Source organism: Balaenoptera physalus (assembly GCF_965194825.1).
Source record: "Balaenoptera physalus genome assembly, chromosome: 2".
NCBI classification, from domain to species: Eukaryota; Metazoa; Chordata; class Mammalia; order Artiodactyla; family Balaenopteridae; genus Balaenoptera; species Balaenoptera physalus.
In genome coordinates this window covers 143,056,145-143,083,631 of record NC_138883.1, presented here as the reverse complement: position 1 = coordinate 143,083,631, position 27,487 = coordinate 143,056,145, and the positions used below count along the sequence as shown (strand labels likewise).

At 41.0% G+C, this 27,487-nt stretch overlaps 1 protein-coding gene and 1 long non-coding RNA gene across 2 annotated transcripts in view; one reads left to right on the top strand and one right to left on the bottom strand.

Annotated features, from left to right (window-relative positions):
• Positions 1-27,469, top strand: part of IQGAP1 (IQ motif containing GTPase activating protein 1) — a 101,033-nt gene extending 73,564 nt beyond the window's left edge. The window contains exons 19-38 of the mRNA XM_082448517.1: positions 349-519; positions 1,214-1,297; positions 1,401-1,472; positions 1,573-1,642; positions 2,043-2,251; positions 2,941-3,096; positions 3,334-3,497; positions 4,260-4,484; positions 8,139-8,279; positions 8,372-8,456; positions 9,559-9,791; positions 10,390-10,522; positions 11,505-11,607; positions 12,322-12,457; positions 12,854-12,941; positions 15,667-15,879; positions 16,982-17,148; positions 19,064-19,186; positions 22,852-22,960; positions 25,137-27,469. Coding sequence (XP_082304643.1) covers positions 349-519; positions 1,214-1,297; positions 1,401-1,472; positions 1,573-1,642; positions 2,043-2,251; positions 2,941-3,096; positions 3,334-3,497; positions 4,260-4,484; positions 8,139-8,279; positions 8,372-8,456; positions 9,559-9,791; positions 10,390-10,522; positions 11,505-11,607; positions 12,322-12,457; positions 12,854-12,941; positions 15,667-15,879; positions 16,982-17,148; positions 19,064-19,186; positions 22,852-22,960; positions 25,137-25,250 — 2,796 coding nt within the window. The 3' untranslated portion in view covers positions 25,251-27,469. The remainder of the gene's footprint in view (positions 1-348; positions 520-1,213; positions 1,298-1,400; positions 1,473-1,572; positions 1,643-2,042; positions 2,252-2,940; positions 3,097-3,333; positions 3,498-4,259; positions 4,485-8,138; positions 8,280-8,371; positions 8,457-9,558; positions 9,792-10,389; positions 10,523-11,504; positions 11,608-12,321; positions 12,458-12,853; positions 12,942-15,666; positions 15,880-16,981; positions 17,149-19,063; positions 19,187-22,851; positions 22,961-25,136) is intronic.
• The window catches only part of LOC309654629, a 266,307-nt gene that overhangs the window by 174,379 nt on the left and 64,441 nt on the right, over positions 1-27,487 (bottom strand). The window lies entirely within an intron of this gene.

The window sequence follows — 27,487 nt, the reverse complement described above, 5'->3', positions numbered from 1 at the left end:
TCATTCCAGGGGCTCTGGGCCTTGGTGTTGTCACCTGTCACTCTGTCTTCTTGTCAGCAATGACCCCAGATCAGCAAGCACAGTTCCTGGCACAGCCAGTGTTAGGTAGGTGAGTAAAGGAAATAACATATGAGGTAAAAGAAGGTGAAGTTTTTGTTTATGACTTTTTGGGGGGATGTGAGGACAACTTGGCCTTGAAAAATAGATCTGAAGTCTGCATTCCCATTTCTTGGCTAAAGATCTAGTATAGCCTTGGAAAGCCTTGAGCATTAGTTTGTGTGATACTATGTAAAATCTGTGTCCATTCTCACCTATGTTTGTCTTCTCACGTGACCGTTGCTTTTTCAGAGTTCCATCTCTGGGGTGACTGCTGCATATAACCGAGAACAGCTTTGGCTGGCCAACGAAAGCTTGATCACCAAGCTGCAGGCTTGCTGCAGGGGATACTTAGTTCGGCAGGAATTCCGATCCAGGATGAATTTCCTAAAGAAACAAATCCCTGCCATCACCTGCATTCAGGTATTTCAGAGCCTATTATACAGACAGCAAGTGGGCTTCTAGAGCAGGGGTAATAAACAGTCAGCTCCTACGATCGAATGTCTGAGTGTGTCCTCTGTCTTCTGACCTCTTAGTCTTGTCCTTCTTCTGACAAACACTTCCTCTACTACCATTGGAATTAACGTGTGCTCAATGCTGTTTAGTGTGGTGAGTTGTGCAGCTCAGTGGCAGTTCTTCTTGGGCACCTCATTGTCTTCTAAGACTGTTCCTTTGTGTCAGATTTGAATATTGAGAGAAGCAACTGCGATTTTGCTTCAATGACAGGGAAGCACAATGTCACAGAAAGAATTCTGGGTTAGGAATTATGGCTTCAGCACTGCCAGGTAGTGGTAAACCTCTTCTCATCTATAAATGGGGATACTAATATTTATCTTACCTTCCTCACCTGATTTGTTGTAAGGAGCCTATGAGAGCATCTGTGCAGATTCACTTTAAGGTGTGAAGTGCTGTGCTCACATCAGGGAGGTGGAAGTTAGCCAGTGTGCTCTCCTGGTGGAGGTACAGCCCAGGCTCCCCTTCCCCTGTCACTGGTGGACATGATCCTTTTTAAAGCTGCATCATGAATTGCACTTGGATGGTATCTCAAGACAAAGTCTTTTAACTTCCTCTGACCCTTGGGAAATAATGCGTCGCATGTAATGTTTGATGGTTTCAGTCGCAGTGGCGAGGATACAAGCAGAAGAAGGCGTATCAGGACCGCTTAGCTTACCTGCGCTCCCATAAAGATGAAGTTATAAAGGTGTGTAGCCCAGGCAGGGTTTCTCAACGTGGGGCGTGAGCATAACATGTGTTGAGATGAAGGGCTCTTCTAATTTCCAGGAACCCCTTTTCCTTTTCCACAGATTCAGTCCCTGGCAAGGATGCATCAAGCTAGAAAGCGCTACAGAGATCGCCTACAGTATTTCCGAGACCATGTGAGTACCCTTGGGTGACAAGGACCAGTAGAGTTAGTTTTGTTGTGTTTGTGGTGGACAGAAGAACAAAGGAATTTCTTCTTTTTTTTTTGTTCCTTAGATAAACGACATTATCAAAATCCAGGCTTTTATTCGGGCAAACAAAGCTCGTGATGACTACAAGACTCTCAGTGAGTAACTGTGGCTCAGCAGAGGACAGTTGAGGCAGTGGTTGAGAGCCGTCAGGTTCTGAGTATTCTCCACGGATCTCTTTTCTTGTCCTGCAGGCAAGGCTTGGGGGGTAGGGTGCTGCTTGTGACTTAAGCCCCATTGCTCACCTGTGACTTGATGTCTTGTTGCTTGCTGTATTCGCCTTCCACATAACAACATAGCAATAGCATGACTGGGAAGACTGCACTTGGTGGGAAGACTGCACTTGGTGGTTGTCTTTGCACATCTCAAAAATAAACAAATATCTTACGTGTGAATAGAGCTTTTTTTTTTTTTTAAGACAGTGCTGATGTTTTCCAAGACACAGAGCTTTTATTGACGGTTCCATTCCTCGTCTGACACATGCTTTCTTTCTGTCAGTCAATGCTGAGGATCCCCCTATGGTTGTGGTCCGAAAATTTGTCCACCTGCTCGACCAAAGTGACCAGGATTTTCAGGAGGAGCTTGATCTTATGAAGATGAGGGAAGAGGTCGTTACCCTCATCCGTTCTAACCAGCAGCTGGAGAATGACCTCAATCTCATGGATATCAAAATTGGACTGCTAGTGAAAAATAAAATTACACTACAGGTATGGTCCAGTGCCAGTAAGGGCCTTGGGGTACATCGTCCTGCTTGGTACCCCTGTCTCTCCCTAGGTAACTTGCAGGGAGGGGGTAGGAGGCTGGCTTTCTTCTCAGTGAACGCCATACATTTTTTTTTTAAGTTAAATAAGAAATCAAATGATTTAATCACAGAATTTTAAATAGAGAAAAGTAGATAAAAATCATCCCATAATTCCACCACCCTAACAATCATTTTATATCCTACATTTTTATTTAATATAGAGGATAAGATACTTTCCATATGATAAGTCATCAGTGTAATAATTTATCAGGAAATAATCTGAGTTACCTCTTTTTTTCTAGACTATTTGACATTTTCAACTTTTATTATTACGGAATAACACTGCAGTTAATGTTTCAATGTATATGTAGCTTTAATTGTGTTTAAGACTTTGTAAGATAGATTCCTAGAAGTTGGTTTCCTGAATCAGTGGACATTTTTATAGATGAGGTTCTTTATAGGAAGATGGAAGTAGGAATAGATTTGACTGATGTACTGAAAATAAGGTACAGTGTAGTGATTCTAAAATATTTAGGGGATCTGCCAGTGCAGTAGACCTTCATGAAAGTTTTTAGGTGCTAAAAGACCTTTCCATAATGCCCAGAGTTTCATGTTTGAAAGCTTTTTGATTTATGTATATGTGTTTGTTTACAGGACGTGGTTTCCCACAGTAAAAAACTTACCAAAAAAAATAAGGAACAGTTGTCTGATATGATGATGTTAAATAAACAGAAGGGAGGTCTCAAGGCTTTGAGCAAGGAGAAGAGAGAGAAGTTGGAAGCATATCAACACCTGTTTTATTTACTGCAGGTGAGTGGCTCCTGGAATTAGTATTGCAAAATTTAGTTAGTTTACTTTTCCTCAAGAAAACCTGATGCATAGATCTCTGTGGAAGTCCTTCTGATTTCCACTGAGAGATAAGCAAAGGGCTGTCTTATTTTTCTTTATTACTCAGGTACTTTCTAATCCTTCAAGCTGAAAAATCTTGAATATTTGTGCCAGCCTTCATGTCATCTAGAAATTACTTATCCCTTGCTTTCGTTTCAGACCAACCCCACCTATCTGGCGAAGCTGATTTTTCAGATGCCCCAGAACAAGTCCACCAAGTTCATGGACTCTGTAATCTTCACACTCTACAACTACGCATCCAACCAGCGAGAGGAGTACCTGCTCCTGCGGCTCTTTAAGACAGCACTGCAGGAGGAGATCAAGTACGGACAGATTTCTGCAGGGCATACATGGGACCCCTCCCCACCGTCATAGGTGCTCATAGTTTGAGATTCAGGCCTGCCTGTGCCTTTTCTCAATACTGTGACATGTGTGAAATACTTACTCTAAAGAAGCATTTACCTTTTATAATGTAATAATATAGATTATGCACTCATGCAAACTAATTATACTAAAAATACAAATTAATTACATATATTAATTATATGTATACTGTATACCAATACAAACTAATAATATATACACAATATAAACTAATATACTAATTATAAGCTAATACAGTAAACACTAAAGTGTCGCTGTTTCTGGGGAGGTGATAGAGATTTGCTAAATTAGTTTTAGGAATATTCTGTATTAAGATAGAATTTTTTAAAAGCTGATCCAAACATGAAGATTTCACATCTTTAGCTAATGAAGGACCTGATCATGTTCCTATGATTGAGTTTGCAGCAACAGCAGGAAGGTCCGGTGTTCAGATGAGTGTTGGGGAGTGTTTCTAGAGAAAGAGCATGTACCCCTTTCCTTCCAACTATCGTATTTCTGTTTTTAGGAGATGGGATCTTTAAGCAGGAAGGTCCGGTGTTCAGATGAGTGTTGGGGAGTGTTTCTAGAGAAAGAGCATGTACCCCTTTCCTTCCAACTATCGTATTTCTGTTTTTAGGAGATGGGATCTTTAAGTAGGAAGGACCTTTAGGTTGGTAGATTTGGGATTAGTTTGAACTGAATTTGTATTTTATGTTTTATAGGTCAAAAGTAGATCAGATTCAAGAGATCGTGACAGGAAATCCTACAGTTATTAAGATGGTTGTAAGTTTCAACCGTGGGGCCCGGGGCCAGAATGCGCTGAGACAGATCTTGGCCCCGGTGGTGAAGGAGATTATGGATGACAAATCTCTCAATATCAAAACCGACCCTGTGGATATTTACAAATCTTGGGTTAATCAGATGGAGTCTCAGACAGGAGAGGCAAGGTATGATAACCACAACACCTTTTCTTTCATGTTTTTATTATTTTCTCTCTCTCTTTTTTAAGCAGTTAACATTTCTTTGATTTATAAATTAGTAATTGCTTAAATAGGTTTTCCTTAGAAACCCCTTCTTTAAGTAGTTGACCTGGTAATTTATTCACTTATTTAGCAAATATTTATTGAGTACTTACTAAGTGCCAGACACTGTGTTAGATACACCTATAATAACACGATAACGAATGAGACATACGATAATGAATGAAGAAGACATGCTCCCTGCCCTGTGTTCATAGTTTATTGCATGGGAGAGATGACACACAGGTACATAGAAATAAAGTTGCAAACTGAGGGGAGTTTCGTGATGTTTTGTAGGGAACTGTAATGGAGAATTCAAGAGGGAGCTAACTTAGAGGGGTTAGGGAGAGCCTCCCTGAGAAGGTGAACCTCACATGGTGGAGGCCTGAAGGGTACAGTGGGGCCAGCCTTGCTAAGAGCTAGGTGCAGAGTCTTCATGTCTGAATGCTGTCAGGTGGAAGGAGCTTGGGAGAGTCTAGGACCTGGAAGGACACTGGGCATCAGCAGAGATGCAGTTGGATGGGAAGACTCGCACAGATCTGAGTGAGATCACTGTGTTTCATTAAAGGGAAGAGGAGCTGGTGTGGGCGAATGATGAGCTGCCCTGGAATACTGAGAGTTGGACTAACTAAATTAACATAATCCAGGAGAGTTCTCTGCCCGGGCGGTAGTTTTCACCACCAGCGTTACCACATCCAAAGCAAAAATGTGTCAGTAGAATATGGGAAATGCTGGGAAAATACAGTTCAGAGAGCCAAAATGTTTAAAATATTTTTACCAGCTTGGGTGAGGACAGAGGGGGGTGAGGAATAGAGATATGAGCAGTTTAGTCTATGATGGTTTTTTCCTTTTTGGTGTAGAGTAGGGTTAGATCATACATGAAGTTCTCTGGAGCTTAAGAGGAGTAGCTCTCCATATGATTGCTACTCAGAGTTTGATCTGTGGGCCAGTAACTGAAGATCATCAGTGTCGCTAAACACACTGTTTAGTTCAGCTGACATTTTTTTCCATAGCAAGACTTTCTCAATGAAGGAAGTATCCATTCTGAAGTTGATTACATTCTGGCTCAAGCTCCTTATCCTGTCTTGGACTGATTGGTAGAATGGTCCACATGTTGAATAATGCTGCTTTCCACGTACCTGGACACCAGGCAAAGGGGGAGGTTACCCTGCATAGAGAACAGAATATTCTGCTCACTCCTACAAAGGGCTTATCCCCTGTTGGGAATCGTGTGGGAACCAACCCTGATTTGGTTCTCTGCTTTGTGTCAGCCTGTCACCCAAGAGTCGGATCATTGCTGGGTGTGATGGAAAATCCATTTTTGTTTTGACCTGCACATCTGAGCCCCAAATCCTGGAATATGGTCAGCCAGCTGCAGTAGTTGACTGGGAAGGTTTGCCTGAAGCTCAGGGCATCCCTAGATGAGAGCCCCACGGACACTGGCTCAGGGGTACTAAGATACTTCCTCTGCCGGTCCATGAGTTGGTCGTTTTTAGATCAAAATTCCAGTAGGTATTTCAAGATTTTTTTCTTGTAGGTGCCTATCAGAAACGTGTCTTATTTTGCTTTTCATAAAATGGAAATTGATTTTAACACATTTTTTTTAATATGGATAACTGGGAGGTGTAGTGGTATGTGGTGGGAGCCCATGCAGCATGCAAGCAGCACAGATCCTTGAGCTTCAGCCACGAAACTCATAGCAAACTGGGACGTTGTCCCTCTTGGTGGTGTTCACCTCTAAAATCTTAGAAATTTAATATTCTGTTCTCTGACTACACCCATTTAGTTTAACACTTTCATTCTCTTTGCTCATTGCTACCTTTTTAAAAATGTCGTATACATATACAGTTATATTTTACTGATATAAAAGATGTAAAGTACATAACTTACAAAATATAAATGCCCTTATAAACTCAATACAGCCAATTGTTTCAGACAGAATGCTTTTGTTAATTTTTGTTGAATCTTTGTGTTCATAGTCTACCAGTGTTTGTAATTCAGCCACCGTATGACGAATGGAGTTGTGTCCTTATTTGCTTGTATTAGTTTCCTATTGCTCCTGTGATAGTTTCCTATTGCTCCTGTGATGAATTACCACAAACTTGATGGCTTAAAACAACAGAAATTTATTTTCTCACGGTTTTGGAGGCCAGAAATCCGAAATTGGTATTAAAGGGGTGAAATCGGTGTCAGCAGGGCTGTGCTCCCTCCAGAGGCTCTAGTGGAAAATCCATTCCCTGCCTCTCCAGCTTCTGGTGGCTGTTGGCATTCCTGGCCTTGTGGCTGTATCACTCCAGTCTCTGCCCCACCCCCACCCCCGTCGACACATTGCCTCCTCTTCTGTGTGCACCAAATCTCCCTCCGCCTCTCTCTTATTAGGACGCTTGTGATTGGATTTAGGCCACCAAGATAATCATTACTGCTTTTTGACCTCATTGAAAGTACCACACTGGGACCCCTGCAATTCATTTTTGTCTTTCAGCTCCCTCCTGTCCTTGTTTCCTTACTGATTAAGCCTAGGCCCAGTGTTCTAGCACATCTATTCTCTTGTCAGTTTCTTCTGACTCAGGGCCTTCTCCTGAATGATCTCGTCAGCTCCTCTGGCTTCAGTTCCTATATGTAACTGTTAGCTCCCTCACCAGTACCTAAAGGGTCACCATGTCCCATTGATTGTATCTCCTTAATATCTCTCAGATCTGTCTCCTTGGTCCCCACTGCTTGCATCCTTGTTCATGCCCTCATCATTTTTTTTGGGGGGGGGGCCATGTCACGTGGCATGCAAGATCCTAGTTCCCCAACCAGGAATAGAACCCACGCCCCCTGCAGTGTAAGCGCAGTGTCCTAACCACCTGACCACCAGGGAAGTCCCATTCTCTCATCATTTCTTGATCAGGCTGTAGCACTAGTCTTCTAGCTCTTTCATCTGTGACTGTCCATCTTCAGTGGACCATTTCTTGTGGTGGATCAGAGCAATCCTCCTCAAAATTCAGATCTGTCTCTTAATGGCTCTCCCTGACTTCTAGGAAAGTCCAGACTTCTTAGCATCATATACAGGGCCCTCTATAATCTGGCCCCTGTTTACTTTTCCACCCTCATTTCTCCTTCCTCTTCCCTTTCTTTGCATTTGATCTTCCTTCCCAGAAGACCTTTCTTCTCCCTTTTTCCTGAGTTCATATGTCCCTTCCTTATGGAAGTCTTCCTTGATTCCTCCAGTCTGAATAGAAGCCTCTTCTCTGCAGCACTGTAGCACTTCTGGTCAGCTTCTTCTTTGTAGTGCAGTGTGTTTACAGATACTTATTTGTGTGTCTCTTCCACCAGACTGTGAGAGACTTGAGAAGCTTTCATGTCTCCAATACCTTTTATCCCAAGTGCCTGTCACAGTGCCTGGCACATAGTTCAAGGCACCCAATTCACAGTTGAAAACCTGAGCCCCAATTCTGGCCCCACCATTTACCAGCTCTACGAGCACAACAAAATTACCTAGTCTCTCTGAGTCTTTCTGTTTATGAAAGACACAGTCTCACCTCAGGCTGTTCCTGGCTCTTGGTCTAACATACTTGGGGATAATTTCTGCTTTCCCAGCAAACTACCCTATGATGTGACCCCAGAGCAGGCTCTGGCTCATGAAGAAGTCAGGACACGGTTAGACAACTCTATCAGGAACATGCGGGCCGTGACGGACAAGTTCCTGTCAGCCATCATCAGCTCTGTGGACAAAATCCCGTGAGTGCTGTCAGCTGTGACCCCCTGTTGAGCCCAGAATTAGTGGCCTTCTGCTCCCCGGCCCTTCTCACTACGTTTTGTCCTCCCCGCAGTTATGGGATGCGCTTCATTGCCAAAGTGCTGAAGGACTCGTTACATGAGAAGTTCCCTGATGCTGGTGAAGATGAGCTGCTGAAGGTAAGACTGAAAAAGCTGGCACATTCTTGCCCTACCAATAATAGCCCTTTGAGGAAAAAGTTCTAAGACTAGGCGTGACCTTAGACTTTCATTAAGGACCTTAACCTAGATTTTGTCAGTAGCTCGCCGTTGATTGTGAGATTTTGAAAGTGTTTGTAAATAGTAAATGCTACCTCGTTTAGTTCCTATATAGTTCCTATGTTGTTTGAATGGCACACAGACCTCAAACAAGTAGAGATGGATTTTCCTGTCTTGAGATACATTTCTTTGAGTCCTATCTTTTCGCTGAAGAATTGCTCCCTCTGCTGGTGGCCAGGTGAATGGTAGCAAGCACAGTTGTTTCCACTAAGGCTGTTGCTGATAACTCTTTCTTACTCAGCTATACTCCCTCCTTTTTTTTTTTCCTTCTTTTTTTTTTTTTAATCTGAACGCTTTTTTCTTCTCTCCTAGTTCTGTGCTTTCCTACAGTGAGGCCTCGATTCTAGACTTTCTGTTCAGGTGAATTAATTTTATTTTTTTCTGAATGAAACTCTAGGGGAAATGCTGTGACTGTCCTTGAATTCTTCTGTGGAAGAGATGTGTGTTGAGTGACTTTAATTTCAGAGGCATGAACTTGTGCACCTTTGAAGTCTGCAGCATGAGGATGATGGGGGTTGGACAGGTTATGCTCTGCTAATTAGGTCGTGTTCAAGGATTTATTTTAGCTATGTTCATTAGCTTCTTAAAATGAAAGCCCATCTACCTGAAAATGAAAAGTGCATGTGGTTGACAGCAGCCTTATTTGCTGCCATGGTATGTGAACAAAGGATGCCCTAAAATGCTCAATAACAGACTTTAAGTCTATCATTTTTACCTTCTGAATCTGCTCTTTCATTGTCATGATTTTCAGTTCTGTTCTCATTTTCTTTTTTTCTGCATCCAGCCAAGGGATGTTTGGTCATTTTAGTTTCAGGCCTTGAGAGAAAGTATGTGTGTGTGTGTGTATAGTGTTTAATTTTTTCTCACAGGACCATATTTTCTGGTTTTCTTTGCTAGCAAAGTCATTTATGGCTTACTTGGTGGAATGGTCTTTAACACCCATTTCTTTTTCCTCTGTTCCCAGATTATTGGTAACTTGCTTTACTATCGATACATGAATCCAGCCATTGTTGCTCCTGATGCCTTTGACATCATCGACCTGTCAGCAGGAGGCCAGCTTACCACAGACCAACGCCGAAATCTTGGCTCCATTGCAAAGATGCTTCAGCATGCAGCTTCCAATAAGATGTTTCTGGGAGATAATGCTCACTTAAGCATCATTAACGAATATCTTTCCCAGTCCTACCAGAAATTCAGGTAAGGGGAAAGGGACAAGGTACTTGAAAGATTCTGTGGGCGTGCTTCTAACTCTGAAGGTAAAGACAAGATTAAATACCACACCCAGCATTCCCTGGACTGCAGTGTTGTAGGGTATACATCTCATGTGCTCAGAGCTCCAGGCGATGATGAAGAGGATGTTTGAGGATGTTTAAAATGTATTCCTATGAAATAGACTGTACTTAACGTAAAAACAATGGTCTACATTAGGCACATGTTACTTTGTAACCAGAGAAGAATTGGAGAGTGCTTTTAATATTTGTAAATTAAACATTCAGTTGCGAGTTCGAGTTCGGGACGTTGTCTTAGAAAGTTGGTTCTGCTAACAACGCAGGTGTTTGAGAACTGTTTTAAATTATGGTTGAGCAGTTCTTGTGGGTAGAACTAAAACGAAGTGGAAAGAGAACCAACATCCCAAGGCTGTCAAGCACAACGAACGTGCAGCAGTTTCTCTAGAATTAACTGTCTTGACTGGCTTCTGTTTGAACTCACTGCCCCAGAGGTTTGTGGCATGTCCTTTGTCAACTTCTCACACATGTGTCACTTGTTGGGGCCTGGCTTCTGTGTTTATTTTCAGACGGTTTTTCCAAACTGCTTGTGATGTCCCAGAGCTTCAGGATAAATTTAATGTGGATGAGTACTCTGATTTAGTGACCCTCACCAAACCTGTGATCTACATTTCCATTGGTGAAATCATCAACACCCACACTGTAAGTATTTTTCTTTAATGATTTAATTTCATTGCTCTGTCTTAACTGCCTTCTCCGGCTGCTGCCTACTATCTCTGGAAGCCAGAGATCTCAGTTTGAGCTTACTGACATCACATCTGCCCTGTTGTTTATCTTCCTTTGCTTATTATTCTTAACTTTCTTGAAGTGATCCCCAGGCCACCTGCATCAGAATCATCTGGGCTGGTTATTAAAAATGAAGTTTCCTGAACCCCACCACAGGCCAGCTGAATCAGAATCCCCATGGCTGGGCTTCAGAATCTCCATGGTGACCTCTGATATAGTGACTTGATAAAATACTGTTTTTACTGGTCCTTCTTTTTACCCTGGCCCTCTGTCTTACTTTTCTAACATGATCTAGAATACCAACTTTTTCCTCTATGTCACCTTTGAGTGATTTTCCCTTGGGTACTCCTTTTTTTCCTCCCCAAGGGGCAAAGGAAATAAAATGAAATTTCAGGGATTGTCATTTCTGACGACATCACCTGGGGTAATAGCTTCTTAAGGCTTTGCCGAATACCCCTAAAATAACGATAATGTTGATCTGATGCACTTTTTTTCTGAATTAAAAGATATTATATATTGGAAACTTTAAGTAAAAGTATGAATGTGAGTCATTTGAACTGGTTGTAGGGAATATTGATGACTTGGATATTGAAGTCTGTGAGTTTCCTTGTTCTTTCTTATATAGGGTACATTTAAATCCTTTATATCTGTAAGGTTGAGAGAGTACCAGTACTTCCTCTTCATATGTCGTAACATATGTCATTCATCATGGGCCAGTGTGTTGCTTTATATATCATATTGTTTATATGGGTTAGTTTGTTGAGGATTGGTTTTTCAGTTCTTTGAATATGGGAGTTTTGCTATCTAACCTCTTTTGTGCTGTTAGGCATTGTGGATGGGGATGGGGGCTAGTGGGCTGAGTGTGTGAATGGAATTGATCCCTGGATGTTGGATGCAGCTCCTGTTAGATCACCAGGACGCCATTGCCCCTGAGCACAATGATCCAATCCATGAGCTGCTGGATGACCTTGGCGATGTGCCCACCATCGAATCCCTAATAGGTAAAGTTCTGACTTAACTGCCCAGAAGCTGAGAGGGGAGCTTGGCAGGAGTGCTGTAATTGTCACCTCCTCTGTTTCTACACTGTTCAAGCTCTGAATACACATCAGGGGAGAAAACAGATGTGATCCCTGTCTGTTAGGAACTGAAGTCTAGTGGATGAGATCATTTTAAATGCATAGATACATATAATCATGTAACTAGAAATTTATAAGTCCCATAAAGGAAATGAACAGGGTTTTTTTTTTTTTTATATTTATTTATTTATTTGGTTGCACTGGGTCTTAGTTGTGGCAGGCAGGCTCCTTAGTTGCAGCAGGCGGGCTCCTCAGTTGTGGCATGCGAATTCTCAGTTGCAGCATGCATGTGGGATCTAGTTCCCTGACCAGGGATCGAACCTGGGCCCCCTGCATTGGGAGCGTGGAATGTCAACCACTGCGCCACCAGGGAAGTCCCTGAACAGAGTATTTTGAGAGAGAAATGTTACAGTGTTGAAATGATTTCTCAAACATTTGTTATTTTGTTATGGATCCTTTACCTTTATCATTTGGCATAATATTTTATTTCTCAGTAAAATGTGTCCTCACCACAGTGTACATATAGGCTTATTCAACTACCTTCTTAAACTTGCATTATCTTTTACTTGAATTATTATCTGCTCTCCAATGTCTCCTCTGTTTACGATATTGATTCTTTCTACCCTCCCAAAACTTTAGGAGAAGGCTCTGGCAATTTTAATGACCCAAATAAGGAGGCACTGGCTAAGACAGAAGTGTCTCTCACACTGACCAACAAGTTTGATGTGCCTGGAGATGAGAATGCAGAAATGGACGCTCGGACCATCTTACTGAAGTGAGTATTGGAAGGAGGAGGAACGGAGTAAATGTAACCCAGTGATCCCTTCTATCCCTTGGTCTTGGTGAATGAGTCCTCTTGTTCATCCCTAAAATGATCATCTCAGCCATTTAAACCTCATACATTTCCAGTCACCTCATGTTTTATACTTGACACAGGGCTTACTTGCCTTATTTGCTAATAAGATGCTAAAATGAATTTGTATTTTGGAAATCCTAACCTTGGTACCCACTCTGTCATAGCTGTGTAAGTAAGCCTAGGACTTTGCGTACCTTGCATTAGGGCTGCCCAGTGGGACTCTGTGAGGTAGTGTTTGCTCTGCTCCTGTTGAGGTCCATTCGAAGGAAGTAGGACACCTGCTAATGTTTAAATGCTTCCCACATATCCTTTTAGCACAAAACGTTTGATTGTGGATGTCATCCGGTTCCAGCCGGGAGAGACCTTGACTGAAATCCTAGAAACACCAGCCGCCAGTGAACAGGTAAAGTTTGGGGGTTTACCATGTACCACAGTAAGACGCATAGGTGCTCCTGTGATAGGCACGTGACAGGGCTGAGGAGGTGGGACATAGGTGGCAAGAGGTAGTCACTGGAAGGTGGGCCTGGATGTGGTGGCGTTTAGGACTTATTGAGAAAGTTGTTGTTTCCTAAATCCCGAGGTGGTTGTTTCTAGGGCACAAAGCTCACTGGCACTTACATGCAGTCTGTGTTGTGTGCTTTAATGTAACCTGAGGCAGAATCAGTGAGTCTGCCCAGTAATTTATTGAATACTGTATAGTTAGAATTTTGTTAAGTGCCTTGGTAGATAGGAGAAAAGAATAGAATGTGGCTCCTAAGTTCCGTGAACTTAATTGGAGACGTGTGACATATGTCCCTGAAACAATTAGAAAACCATTGAAAATTCACTGTGGTTTTGGCCCTAAAAATGCTAGAAATTAAAGCAAGAGGCCAGTGAGGAGCAAAGCATCAGGGAGGTATGGGACTTGAACCAAGCTTACAGAGAACATGCATGTACGACAAGAGGGATGTTCTAGACAGGGGAGTCCCCATGAACAGAGGCACAAGGGAGGGCAGAGCATGATGTGACCAGACCTACATATCTAGAATGAAGGTGTGGGTGAGGGTGAGTAGTGAGAAATTAAACGTGAGGACAAATTATGTAGAACCCAAAACTTAGGAATTTGGCACCAGACAGATAGGAGTAAAGGGCCTTTGTAACCTTTGGGACCGTTTGATATTGATTAATTTTGCAGTGCTGTCAGAGCAGATGGTAGTTGAGTCATCTGTGTGTGTGATAGGGTTCCAGGTCCAATTGGGTGAGGGGTGGCACGGCAGTGGGGAGGGACGGATGGGTCATGTTTAAGGCTCCTGTTTCATGTTTATAAAATGAGAAAAGTAAGTCAAGTCATTCGTTTTCAGTTTTTTGAGCATGGGAATCCTTTTCATTAAATAACAAGGTATTTGAAAGCCCAACATATAAAACAGATAAAATTGGAGCTACTCTGGCAGCACCGGGGATGGGCCCTTGGAAGCCCACCCTCCAGGACTCGTGGCATCCCTGGGAAGCCCTTAAAGCTGCACGGAGGACTACTTGAAAACCAGTTTTAAATGAATTGTCAGCTTTTAGATGCTATGACTAATTACTCATTAGATGTGTGTGAGGGGCAGGAAAAGAGGCATAACCAATAACTGCAACTGGTTTAACTTGGAAGGAAATTTGAAGTAGGGAAGAAGGAACTGGTCTTTACTGAGAACCTGCTATTAGTTTGGTGCTTTCACCTGTGTTCTTTCCTGTAATCCTTGCACTATCCCTATGAGGTGAGTCTTTTCATCCTCCTTTCACAGATGACAAAACTAAGACCCCTAGAGGTTAAATAACTCGCCCAAGATCATTCACTTGTAGTGGCAGAACCAAACTTGAATTGGGTTCTGTCTGACTCCAGTTTATGCTCTTTGCATTATCTGATGAAGAGTAGTTTTGACATTAGAAGAAAAGGGAATATTGGGAAAGGAATTGCTCCAGTTCGGGAAAAATTACAAGTCTGAACTACAAACCTTTCCAAATGTAAACATCCCCAGTACAAACAGTTCAAAATATGGTACCAGAGCCTTAGCCATATGCTGGGCTCTATCAGCATAGAGGTGATCGTTGAAGTTTTGAGAGAGAACACTTACAAAGAAATGACCATGGGCCACTTGGAGGTACCAGCCCATGCTTAGGGCAAGGAAAAAGTGTGGAGAAAATGATCAAGGCAACAACTAAGAAAAGGCACTGGATTGGGGATGGGCAGAATGGTAACGAGAATTGGTGGTGAGAGAAGCCAGACTACGAGGAAAGTGCTGAAAGAATGCAACAGCAAGTGTGGATCGTTTGTTGGGTGGGAACGTAACAGACAAATGTTGGTTGGTGACTAGGAGAGAGATCAGATATGAGAAGGGTCTCTTTACTGGCGTTTGCAGCATGTTTGAAAGCAGAGGGAAGGCTTGAGTGTGATTCAGCTGGGACAAGGTAGCAAAAAGGATTAGCAAGAATTTACTGACCACTGGTGTTGCATTGGTGTGGTTATAACGTTCATCAAGCCGGGTTTCAAATAAAATTAAATGATTTCCATGTCCCCAGTGTGATAGGGAAAAAACGAGGGGTTTTGTACCCAGTGGAGTCCAATCTCCTGTCCAGGAAAGAAGCCCTAAAAAGCCAACATCTGACTTCATAGATGTTTCTCTTCTAGATGAAAAGAGAGCTGCCTCTGCTTCATGCAGTTTCTTTGTCAGTTGTCGGGGGTGGGGGTAAGTTTGTTCCCCTCTATTTCTGGAATAGAGTTGTTTGTTGTTGGGTTTTTAAAAAAAATATTTATTTATTTGCTTGCTTGCGCCGGGTCTTAGTTGTGGCAGGCGGGCTCCTTAGTTGTGGCTTACAGGCTCCTTAGTTGTAGCACGCAGGCTCCTTTGCTGCATGCATAAACTGGAGTCAGACAGTTGTGGCATGTGAACTCCTAGTTGCAGCATGCACGTGGGGTCTAGTTCCCTGACCAGGGATCGAACCCAGGCCCCCTGCATTGGGAGCGCAGCATCTTACTGCATTGGGAGCGTGGCGTCTTAACCACTGCACCACCAGGGAAGTCCCCCAGAATAGAGTTTGAGAGCTTTATAAATTCAGGTGTGGTTCAGTGTGGAGACCTTGCCACGAACTTCTTTTTCTTACTGTAGGAAGCAGAACACCAGAGGGCCATGCAGAGACGTGCTATCCGTGATGCCAAAACTCCTGACAAGATGAAAAAGTCAAAATCTGCAAAGGAAGACAGCAACCTCACTCTTCAGGAGAAGAAGGAGAAGATCCAGTCAGGCTTGAAGAAGCTAACAGAGCTTGGCACCGTGGACCCAAAGAACAGATACCAGGAACTGATCAACGACATTGCCAGGGTACGGCATTTGGGGGACAGTGATGGCCTGGCCACGTTTAAAGCTGTCTCAGAGGCTTGTGAGGAGACAGTAGCTGTTCCGGTAACAACATACCTTCAGTTCCACATACCTTCAGGAGAGGAGATTAGAGTCCTCTCCTCTGGGGAGTCGTTTCTGACTCTTCCAACATGAGGTCCTAGCCTGCCCTTTGATGGCTTATTCCATGGCCTAAATTAGTAGGGAGAAGACCTTAATTAGAGCTTCCTATGTCTCAGTTTGTCTTTGGCCTTAAAGAATTTTTCCAGATCTTTTTAATGATTACTGTGAAATATAAATTGACCTCAGGTTGATCATCAAGTCCTTGATTTGTGTGAATCTTCTCAAGCAAGGGGCTCTGGCGCAGGCTGAGAAGTTTAGGCATTCTCTGCTGTCGCCCTAAGATCACACCATGCACAACTGGAAGCTTGGTAATTGTTATATTAAAGTTATCTTTTTCTCCCTCTCCTGACAACATATTTAAGAGGTTTAAACCAGCTTTGCAAGTCGATTCTGAGAATGTGGAGGTCTGTAAAAGTAACACATTTCCCTGCCTCATTAAATAGAAATGGGGAAAAAATTGATGAGATCTGAATTTCTTTGTTAAGTTTTGAACATAAAATTGCTAACTTTTTTAGATTCCACATATAAGCAATATCATATGATGTTTGCCTTTCTATGTCTGACTTACTTCACTTAGTATGATGGTCTCTAGGCCCATCCATGTTGCTGCAGGTAGCATTATTTTGTTCTTTTTTATGGGTGAGTGGTGTTCCGTTGTATATATGTGCCACATCTTCTTTATCCATTCCTCTGTTGATGGACATCTGGGTTGCTTCCATGTCCTGTCTATTGTAGATGGTGCTGCAGTGAACATTGGGGTGCATGTGTCTTTTTGAATTATGGTTTTCACCAGATATATGGGCAAAAATCTTTAAAAAATTTCGAGATGAGTAAGAAAAAAAGAATTGCTGTCTATTAAAAATGTGTGGTCAAGCAAGGCAAAGTTAAGTGCTGCTGGGTTCTAGTGTTAATGATTCAAGAAGCACATGATATTATTTTTGTAATTTTAATAATTATGTCTCAGGATATTCGGAATCAGCGGAGATACCGACAGAGGAGAAAGGCTGAACTGGTGAAACTGCAGCAGACGTACGCTGCTCTGAACTCTAAGGCCACCTTTTATGGAGAGCAGGTGGACTACTATAAAAGCTACATCAAAACCTGCTTGGATAACTTAGCCAGCAAGGGCAAGTGAGTACTTTTTTTTTTGAAGAATCAATGTCAGGGGAAAAAGAAGTAGAGGCAACTGAAGTCACATAGGAAAATTTTACTTACAACACACTGGATCTATTTATTGCAATAGTCCTTTATTTGTCTTCTAATCGTTTGTGTAATTTCCTAGTTCCATTTGTTATGGTATGATGTAAATAAATAATGTGTGGAGGATTTCAAGGATGCCTATTTCTAAGCATCCTGCGTTCCAAAATATCTTCTTGGCCCTAGAAATTAAAGAATCTTGGAAAGGGATCATTTAGTGGCCCCCAAACCAGGTTGTGCCTCAAAAATCACTTAAGGAACATCATAAACAATTAGATTCCCTGGCCTCTACACCTCCTGGACACAGGCTTCCAGACCATGATTTTTTTTCAGCTGCCAAGGAAGATCTGATGCAGCCTCCTTGTTGCTGGCCACAAACCATTCAACCTGCCCATTTTATAGGGAGGGAAAATGAAAATCCAGAGAGGTGAAGTGATTAAGCACAGGTTCTGCTTATTAGAAGAGTTAGTTTATTATTTACTCCAGACTTTTCATTTTGAGAATTTTCAAACCCCAGAAGGGTTCAGTGAATAGAACAATAAACACCCATATACCTTTCACCTGGATTCACCTGTATTTAACATTTTGCCACATCAGCTTGCCCTCTCTATAGCTTGCTTACTCTTCTGTCTGTGCTTTTCCTCTCCCTCCCTGAAGGCTTCATGGAGTGAGGCAGGGCTGTTGTGGTGAAAATCAGGTCCACCTAACCCAGCTTGCAGAGTTGGTGCCTGTGTCCTTTTGAAATGTCCCCATCATTCTTTGAGCAATTCTTGACTTTGTGGCACAAGATGTTTCTGGTTCAGTTTGTACTTTTCCCTCCCCAGGCTTGGAATTAGCTATTTCTCCAAGCATCCCTGGTTCCTTTTAGTGAAGAATGGTATTTGGAAACCAAAATTTAGGCACCGGATGTGCTCAGTGCCACAGAATCATTTTTGTTTCAGGCCTTCTAAGCAGACAGAGCTAGGTTCTCGTTTCTTTTTTAATGGCTGCATGGTATTCCATTGTATAGATAAAGATAACTGCTTAATCAATTCTCCATTAATAGACATTTACATTGTTTCCAGTTATTATAAAAAGTTCTGCCACAAATAACCTCTTGTACATAAGTCATTTTGCAAATGTAGGCATGTTTTTGAAGATAAATTTCTAGAAATGTAATTGCTGGGTTAAGATTTTTGTGCAGTTGTGATTTTGATAGATATTTCAGTTGCCAGCCATAGGGATTATTACCTTTTACACAACTACCAGCTTTTCTGCCCCAGTTCTTGAGACCCTTCCCTTGAAAGTCCCAGATACCATTCTCATTCATCTGTATTCTTCCCTTGCTTACTCTTCTTACCGTTTCTCGCCTTGATTATCCCAACAGCCTTCTGACATCTGTTTCTTTTTCCTTGCTCCCATTTCTCTGTAATTGCTATGCTGGCTTAAACGCTTTTAAAAATTTCGTATTCTAAAATATTTTTATTTTTTCTCTGCACAGCCAAGGGGCTTAGAGTGACTCCCTTGGGATTCAGTACTGTTCCCTCAGGCTGGCCTTAGAAGCCCTCACACTTACTTTAGGTGCTTAGGTTCTGAGAGGGGCATAGAAGAATTCAGACACTGTCAAATTCATCGTGTGTTCTCAAATGTATAATTTAAATCAAAGACAAAAGCAATTTAGTAATGTTTCCCTGTTTTGCAGAGATATTGCTTAGGCAAATCCTAGCATTTATTTGCCTATTTTAGAATTGATTTATTACTTACGCTTGTGTATGGGAAGTTTGTTTTCTGACCTCATATCCTTGAGTTACTAACAAAGATTCATAGTAGATAGCTACCTATAGAAAGTGACATAATGTGATTTTTACAGGGTCTCCAAAAAGCCTAGAGAAATGAAAGGAAAGAAAAGCAAAAAGATTTCTCTAAAATACACAGCAGCAAGACTACATGAAAAAGGAGTTCTTCTGGAAATTGAGGACCTGCAAGTGAATCAGTGAGTATTTGCTTTTTAACTTTTGTTTTATATATTGATTTTTTTATTTCTGCATTTGTCATATCTTTTTCTTATTGACTTTATTTCTCTTATCTGGATAATTATTTTTACATTTTATGTGTGTTTATAATTGATTAATTAAATAAGTAATTAATTAATTATGTGCAGAATTTGGCCTAATACTCAGAGTTAATTTGCCTGTCATAGAAGGGAGGTATTTCTTTTCCTTGTTTGTGGAACATTTGTTTCAGGACATCCTACTTTTCCTCTTTAAAGCAGGAAGCCATTCCTTCCATTTTTTTTTTTTTCTGTGTCCAAACCAAGGATAAGTAAAGAATAACAAGAAGAGGAGTGTACTTTATTCCACCTGAGGCATGAACCAGGGGCTTACCCTCATCTTCTTTTCTGGGAACCACCAGCTTGCTTTACATGTGGTTCATGGACCTGACCTGACCTGACCATCCTCCCTCAGGTGCTGACCCAGCTGCCATTAACAAGCATTTATTGAGTACCTGCTCAGTCAACCCTGTGATCTCAGGCAGCTGAGCTTTCTGTTACTGTGTCTGTTTAAATTTTTTTTTTTTAATTTTGCTTACAAAAAACTTTTATATTTTTCTGATTCTAAAATAATATGTATTCACTGTTGAACTTTGAAAATGTGGTAAAGCATAAAGAAGAAGAAAAAGCACCTATAATCCAACAAGCCAAAGATAGCCACTGAAATCATTTTAGTATATTTTCTTCTGTGCCTCTATTCACATAAAGATTATCTATGATTACTTACTTACCTTCCTACTTTTTTTTTTTTAACATAAATTGGGATGATACTGTTTATAGTCATGTATCCAGCTTTTTCCTCATAACATTGTGAGCATTTTTCACATAGTTTGTGAAAATGACCACATAATATTCCATATTGTAGTTTTAATTTAACCATTTACCTATTGTAGAACATTTTAAGTTGATTTTACTTTTTACATTATTACACGTGATAATACCTTTATACGTAAATCTTTGATTCTACCTCAGATTATTATTTTTTTTTTGTATGATAGATGCCTAAAAATGTAATTTTTGGCCAGAGTATAAAAATATTTATTTATTGTAAAAAACACAAAACATAAAATTTACCATCTTAACTATTTTTTAAGTGTACAGTTCAGTAGTGTTAAATATATTCACATTGTTGTGTAATCCAGAACCTTTTCATCTTACAAAACTGAAACTATACCCATTAAATAACAACTCCCCATTTCCCCTTCCCCCCAGCCCTGGGCAACCAGCATTCTCCTCTCTGTTTCTATGAATTTGACTCCCTAGGTGCCTCATATAAGTGGGATCATACAATACTTGTCTTTTTGTGTCTGGCTTACTGCACTTAGCATGATGTCCTCAGGGTTCATGCATATTGTAACCTGTGACAGATTTCCTTCCTTTTCAAGGCTGAATAGTTTTCCACTGTGTACATGTACTACATTTTGCTTATTCATTCATCCATTGATGGACATTTGGGTTCCTTCCACTTTTTGCTATTATGAATAATGTTACAATGAACATGGAAGTGTAAATATCTCTTTGAGACCCTGCTTTCAATTCTTTCTGATGTATATACCCAGAAGTGGGATTGCTGGATCATATGATAATTCTATTTTTAATTTTTTTAGGAACTGCCATACTGTTTTCCATAGCAGTTGAAAAAAATTTTTAATTCATATATATTGCAAAGTATTTTCTAGCAGTGTCTAAAATGTGTATGAAAGTGCTTACCTCACTACTTCTTTGCCATCATTGAGTAATAAACCAGTTTTGGATATTTTTGAATTAATAGATAAAAAGGTAGCATTTTAAAATTTTGTTTGCACTTTTTAGAATTCTGGTTGAGTTTTTTAGTGTGTGTTTACTTGTTTTTTAATATTTATTTATTTTATTTATTTTTGGCTGTGTTGGGTTTAGTTGCAGCACGCGGGATCTTTCGTTGCGGCGCGAGGGCTTCTCTCTAGTTGCGGCATGGGGACTTCTCTCTAGTGGTGGCATGCGGGTTTTCTTTCCCTAGTTGTGGAGCAGGGGCTCTAGAGCGCGTGGGCTCTGTAGTTTGCGGCGTGCGGGCTTGGTTGCCCTGCAGCATGTGGGATCTTAGTTCCCCGACCAGGGATCGAATCCGCTGCATTGGAAGGTGAATTCTTTACCACTGGACCACCAGGGAAGTCCCTGTGTGTGTGTGTTTAAACAGGGCTTATTATCTATGTTTTCTCTGATCATTTTTTCAATTGGGGACCTTGGTCTTTTGGGTTTTTTTTTTTTAGTTGACCACTTTACACCATTTTTCAAATCTGTTTTATAATTTATTATCTCCTCCCTTCTTTTTTGTCATTATTTGCCACTACTGTTCAAGTGCCTGCCGTTATTTGACTCTTCTTTTTAATTTGCTACCATGGGCTTAGGAAACAGATGACAAACCAAACCAGTTAAAATAAAATTGTTTATCACATAAAATAAATATCTTTATAAAGGGTCTCCTATTGAGTAAAATGCATGTGCTTTAGCACATGGATTTTGTAACCTCTCGTTTAGCTTCTTAGTGGCCCTCTTGCATCCTTCATGGTTCTCAGCTCTGTTCACAATAGATCAGTTTGCTCTGTAGTTGAGTTCTGGAAATCTGGGGTGACACACTTTGATTACCTGGGGAACAGCATACTCCCACCTTCTGGTGCATTAAAACTTCTGGGCATGTAAGGTGTCCAGAGTGAGTGATACCCTAAATATTTTCAGTAATAGCAGTTTATATTTGGTGGTACTCCGTATGTTTATATCTGTAGCACCTACTCCTTCCAGAAAACCTCCTCTCCTGGTTCTTTTCTTTCTGATCATCCCACTCCACCCACCCCCGCCCCCGCCTTTTGTTTACTTACCTCTTCCAGTCCTCAGACACGCATGGATTCAAACATGCATCTTTTCCTCCTCCTTCTAGCCCAATTTCCTCTTTATTTTTTTTTTAACATTTTACTTGCAGAACATAATTAGTTCTCTCTTATTTATTTACTTTTTTTTTTTTGGCTGCGTTGGGTCTTTGTTGCTGCGCACGCGGGCTTTCTCTAGTTGTGGCGAGCCAGGGCTACTCTTCATTGCAGTGCGTGGCTTCTCATTGCAGTGGCTTCTCTTGTTACGGAGCACGGGCTCTAGGTGAGCGGGCTTCAGTAGTTGTGGCACATGGGCTTAGTCGCTCCATAACATGTGGGATCTTCCCGGACCAGGGCTCGAATCTGTGTCCCCTGCAAGTGGATTCTTAACCACTGCACCACCAGGGAAGCCCCCAATTTCCTCCTGATTCTCCTTTTATCATTAGGTTTCAGCAGTGGCCACATGGAAGGCCAAGAGGATTCTTGACATCATTCCTTCAGAGGCCATTTGTGGCCTTCCTCAATGGTTCCTCTTCCAGTAGAAAGCAAGTGCTGCCAGGAGAGGCTGCCACCCTTCTCTCCAGATCCCAAAGTAGATGGTACTTAGAGTAGCAATCCCACGCTGCTTCACCTGCAGAAGTACTTTGCACCTTTATTTTGTATGCCTTTTCACTCTTGAAGACTTTGTTCATCTCCTTTCTGCATTTCACAGAATATTTTTACATGAGAACACGGAAATCATACCCTTACGATGTTGTGTTTCAACAGGTTTAAAAATGTTATCTTTGAAATCAGTCCAACAGAAGAAGTTGGAGACTTTGAAGTGAAAGCCAAATTCATGGGAGTTCAAATGGAGACGTTTATGTTACATTATCAGGTGGGTTTGCATCAGGTAAAACCGAAAGCTCTGGGTGTGAGGTAGTTGTGTTCTTGTCAAGGTAGGAGAATGGATGTAAAGGAGACCCATGTGGGGAAAGCTGCCCACAGTCAGCAGTGAGTGAGCTGAGGAGTTTTGTGTGTCTGATTTGGGCGGTACAGGCTGGAGAGCTTTTGCAGATGTGTAAATCTTCAGAAAGCATATCTGAAGCTTACACTTAAGGTTGCCACTAAATTGAGCTGATACCTTGGACTTGAACAAAATGCTTAGATACATATCTTGACAGTACAAAATTATAAACCTTCTCAGTAGCTTGAAATCTTATATATTTTTTTTCCCTCTCATTTTGGTTTGATATAGGGGCTTAAAGGTGTACTTCTGACAAGATGTGTGTAAATTGCATCTTTGTAAACTGAATCCCATTTTATTTATTTATATATTTTTTGAGGATTTTTTTTTTTTAAGAGAAAACAACTTTTTACTGGAATCTGACTTAATAAATAGGGATCACAGAACAAATAACAACAGTGTGAGCTACATCAGAATGAAAAAAGAAATGATGGACCCGGATTTCCAATCTGAAACTATTATGCAATATGATATTTTTTTTCTTGCCATGCAGCATGGCTTGTGGGATCTTAGTTCCCCAACCAGGGATTGAACCCAGGCCCTTGGCAGTTAAAGCGTGGAGTCTTAAGCACTGGACCACCAGGGAATTCCCCCGAATCCCATTTTAAATTCAGAAAGAATTCTGCAGTGAATCATTTTGTAACAAAACTATCCCTAATTTTTATTTTGAAATCTCTCTTTTTTTTTTGCATTGAAAAATGTCAGGGCATCAGAAGGATTCCTAGGTAATGTCCAGCCTCTGTTAGTTTTATGAACACAGTGCTGCATCGTTGGTACCCACACAGGGCTGCACTCTGTGAAGCTGGGCAGGGGCCTTTCTCTGAACGTGCATTTGGGCTCTTGCACACATTGATCTCCCTTAAATGGGGGCTCTCCCTCCCCACCCCTTATTCCTCCATCATTTATTGAGGACTTTCACGTTGTGACAACCCCTAAAGCTTGCCCCACCAGTGAAGCCACAGTTTTTTTCTCCTTCACTTCCATAGCCTGTAGAGACAACCCCTGTTCACCACAGGCATTGACTTATTTTCCTCTTCACTTCCAAACTGCAGACTCCTTAAGGACAGGTAGTATTTCTTTGTTTCCTTCTCAGCGACCAGTAGACCCTCAAAACACGTTAACTGTACAGATGTGAAATGATTTTGTGACGCACATAGCTAACTCAAGTCCTTACACAGAAAAGATCCTATTATTCCCTCAGTTTCACCAAGTTCATGTAGGCCGCCCAGTCTGCCTCAGGTAGTGTATTCCTCCATGCACAAATTCATTAACTGCAGAATGACTGCCAGGTGCGAGGTATTATGTTAGGTGCAGGTGATGCACCAGGGTCCTCGTCCTCATAGAGCTGCTAAGATTTTTCCAAAAGATGAATTGGTTGAACTTTTGGGATCCCTTCAAGCCCTTTGACTCTTGCTTTCTCATCACCACTCTTCCAAAGTTTGGGGGTGCGACCACTCAGATTTCCTCAATTTGTTCTGGACAGTGGAGGGTAGTGGGGAAAGCAGGGGCTTTGCAGTCAGATCCAGATTCACCATGTCCAGCTCTGTACTGTCGGGCAGGTCATTTAACATCTCTGAGCCTCAGAAGCCTCATCTTTAAATTTGAGATAATCATACCTGGTAGGATTTTTGACAGGACTTAAAAAGACACTATCTAACATGCTCCCACATTGTGGAATACATAGTAAACACATAAAAAACATTTAGTCCTCTCTTTCCCCGTGCGTTCAGGATATAAAAGCTTTGTCATTTGAAATAGAAATTAAGACTCTAGTAGATAGTGTTGAGACATTACTGGCCTTATCTTGTTTTCAATTGTTAGTATATTTCATCACGGATTGAAATGCCGTCACCTTCTCCAGGTGACACATCACTTAGATGAACTAGGCTGCGGGCAGGCAGTTCCATAGTTGGGGACTTGTTTCTCACCCCAGTTCATATCTGGCACACAAGGCATGCCTCATTCCTTCTGGATCCCTCCCTACATTGTGTCCTTCCTTTTGTTGTTCCACAGACCTGATTAACTGTCAGAATGTTTTTTTGAACAGGACCTGCTGCAACTACAGTATGAAGGCGTCGCAGTCATGAAATTATTTGATAGAGCAAAGGTAAATGTCAACCTCCTGATCTTCCTTCTCAACAAAAAGTTCTACGGGAAGTAATTGATCATTTGCTGCCAGCCCAGAAGGATGAAGAAAGAAGTGCCTCTCGCCTACCTTTCTAGGGGTCCTCCTTTACTCATAGGAAGCAGACACCCAGCCCACACCATCGCCTCAATCTGATACACCCCCAGTGCCACGTGTTCAACTCCTCCTGCTCAATGGGACATTTGTTGCCCCTTGTTCATAGGGAAATTGTATTTCAGGCTTAGTCTGACCCTTCTTATTCCTTCATTTTTTTCTGTCCCTTAGGAAAGAGTGGGAACTCACCTGAAATCTCTCGTGTTGTTACAGTCTTAGAGGTTGCATTACTATATTGTAAGCTTTGTTGTTTGTTTCAATTAGCAAGAGGGATGGTGGGATTTGAATTCTTGTTATTTAGAAGTGGAAGCCATTAGCACCAATAACATACATACATATAAGACATATAATTAAAATGTCAGGTTATCCATAGTTATTAGGTTGTCATTTAAAAGTAAAGTTCCTTATATTTCTGTCCCATCAGTAAAATGGAAGGATACGGGGAGTCATTGGTTCTCTTCCATTCTGTTTTCCTTTATGGGCGGGAGCTAATAGAAGTCACTGTTCTATGTTCAAAGGAAGCATTTCTAGAAAGAGGGGGATATTGTTTTTAAGTTTCACCATTAAATTTGGGCAGTTCTGTTAGTGTAACTCTCTCCTCAGTGGATGGGAGAGTCCCACTGTTAAAATTAAGCTATTTAGGTAAATTCGGAATGGTCTGAGCACCTGCTCATTTGTCTTGGTAGAGATTGACTAGATTCAGGCAGACAGTCCACTGTCCCTGTGGCAAAGGAATGGGTAAGCCCTAGCGTAGAATGTAATTGTTTTCAAAACTATTTTATATCTTAAGAGTGTCTTATTAAAGTGTAGATTTATTTCTTAAAATGTGGGTGATAGGAATTTTAAAGATTTATATAATGCTTCAAAAGCCTTTAGAATACTGTAAGAAAAGGATTTTTTTTAATTGGCTTATCTGTATATCTGAACTCTTAAAACTTTCTTATAGCTAAAACACTAGGATTTATCTGCAGGGTTGCAGAGAGATAATCTTGCCTTAAATAGACTGAAACAAAAACAAACAAAACCAGCCAACTGATGTTATACTTGATATTAAAATCTATTTTTCCCTCTTTCTTTTTCTTTTCTCTTGCTGCCCACACTGTGCCTTTATTTTATGAACTGCAGTTTTTTAATTTAGTCACAGACAATCCAATTCTAAACATTGAACTTAAGAAGCTTTCATTCTTAGATTAAAAGTCATATACTTTTTAAAAAAATCTTTTTATTCAGGAAAATATATTGAAATCATGCTACTGAGCCTCTATTTTCTCTGATGTTTTGGTTCAGTATTCTTCTATCGTAAAACATAAACTAACATATAAAAATTTACTGATGTGTATTTAAAGCCAATAAACTGTTTCATTAATAACAAATCATGTGATGTGTCCCAATTACAAATGTAAGTGTTGGAAATGTGGTTTTCATAATAGACTGTTTACTCAGTCACGTCCACGGGTGCAAATGTAATAGTTGTAGGAGTCTACACACTCCAGGCAGCCCACAGGCAGCTGAAGAGGTGAGGTGTGGAGTGCCACAGAAGGAGTCTCCACTACCTTGACCTTGTTTTTTGTTGTATTTTGGAAGACAATTTTTTAGTAAATATTTTCCTCAGATTAAAAGAAGAATGCCATTATAAGTAGCATTGCCTCAAAAACTGGGACCAACCAAATTGTCAACCCTTTTACCTTAAAAGATGATACTCATCCCAAATGCATGTCACGCCCCAAAGGCCACATCCATGACAGACAGTGAGCAAAGTTCACAACTCCTTTAACAAAATATGATGTTTCAATTATTTGTAAGGACATAGTTCCCTTGACGCAACTTCTAATGCAAAACAGCACAAAATACACTTCAAGAATTTTGATGGTAACTATGTAGAATTAACAGTGTTAACAGCGTTGAGGATGCCCAGCCGAGCCCAAGTCATGGCATTGAAACCTTGTAGCTCTTAATAATTTTAATTTATTAGCTATAGCAGTCTCTGTCTCAACTCTGTCCTTCTTTGATGTTCTCTTCAACCTGCCATCGTGACATTTACCATGAATCTCCTCCCTCAAGAATTTGGACTGCCCATCAAATTGTTGCTGCACACAATTGCCTTTGTATCTTTGTATGAAATAAAGGGCCATTTGTTCGTTTTTGTGTTTCTTTTTCTC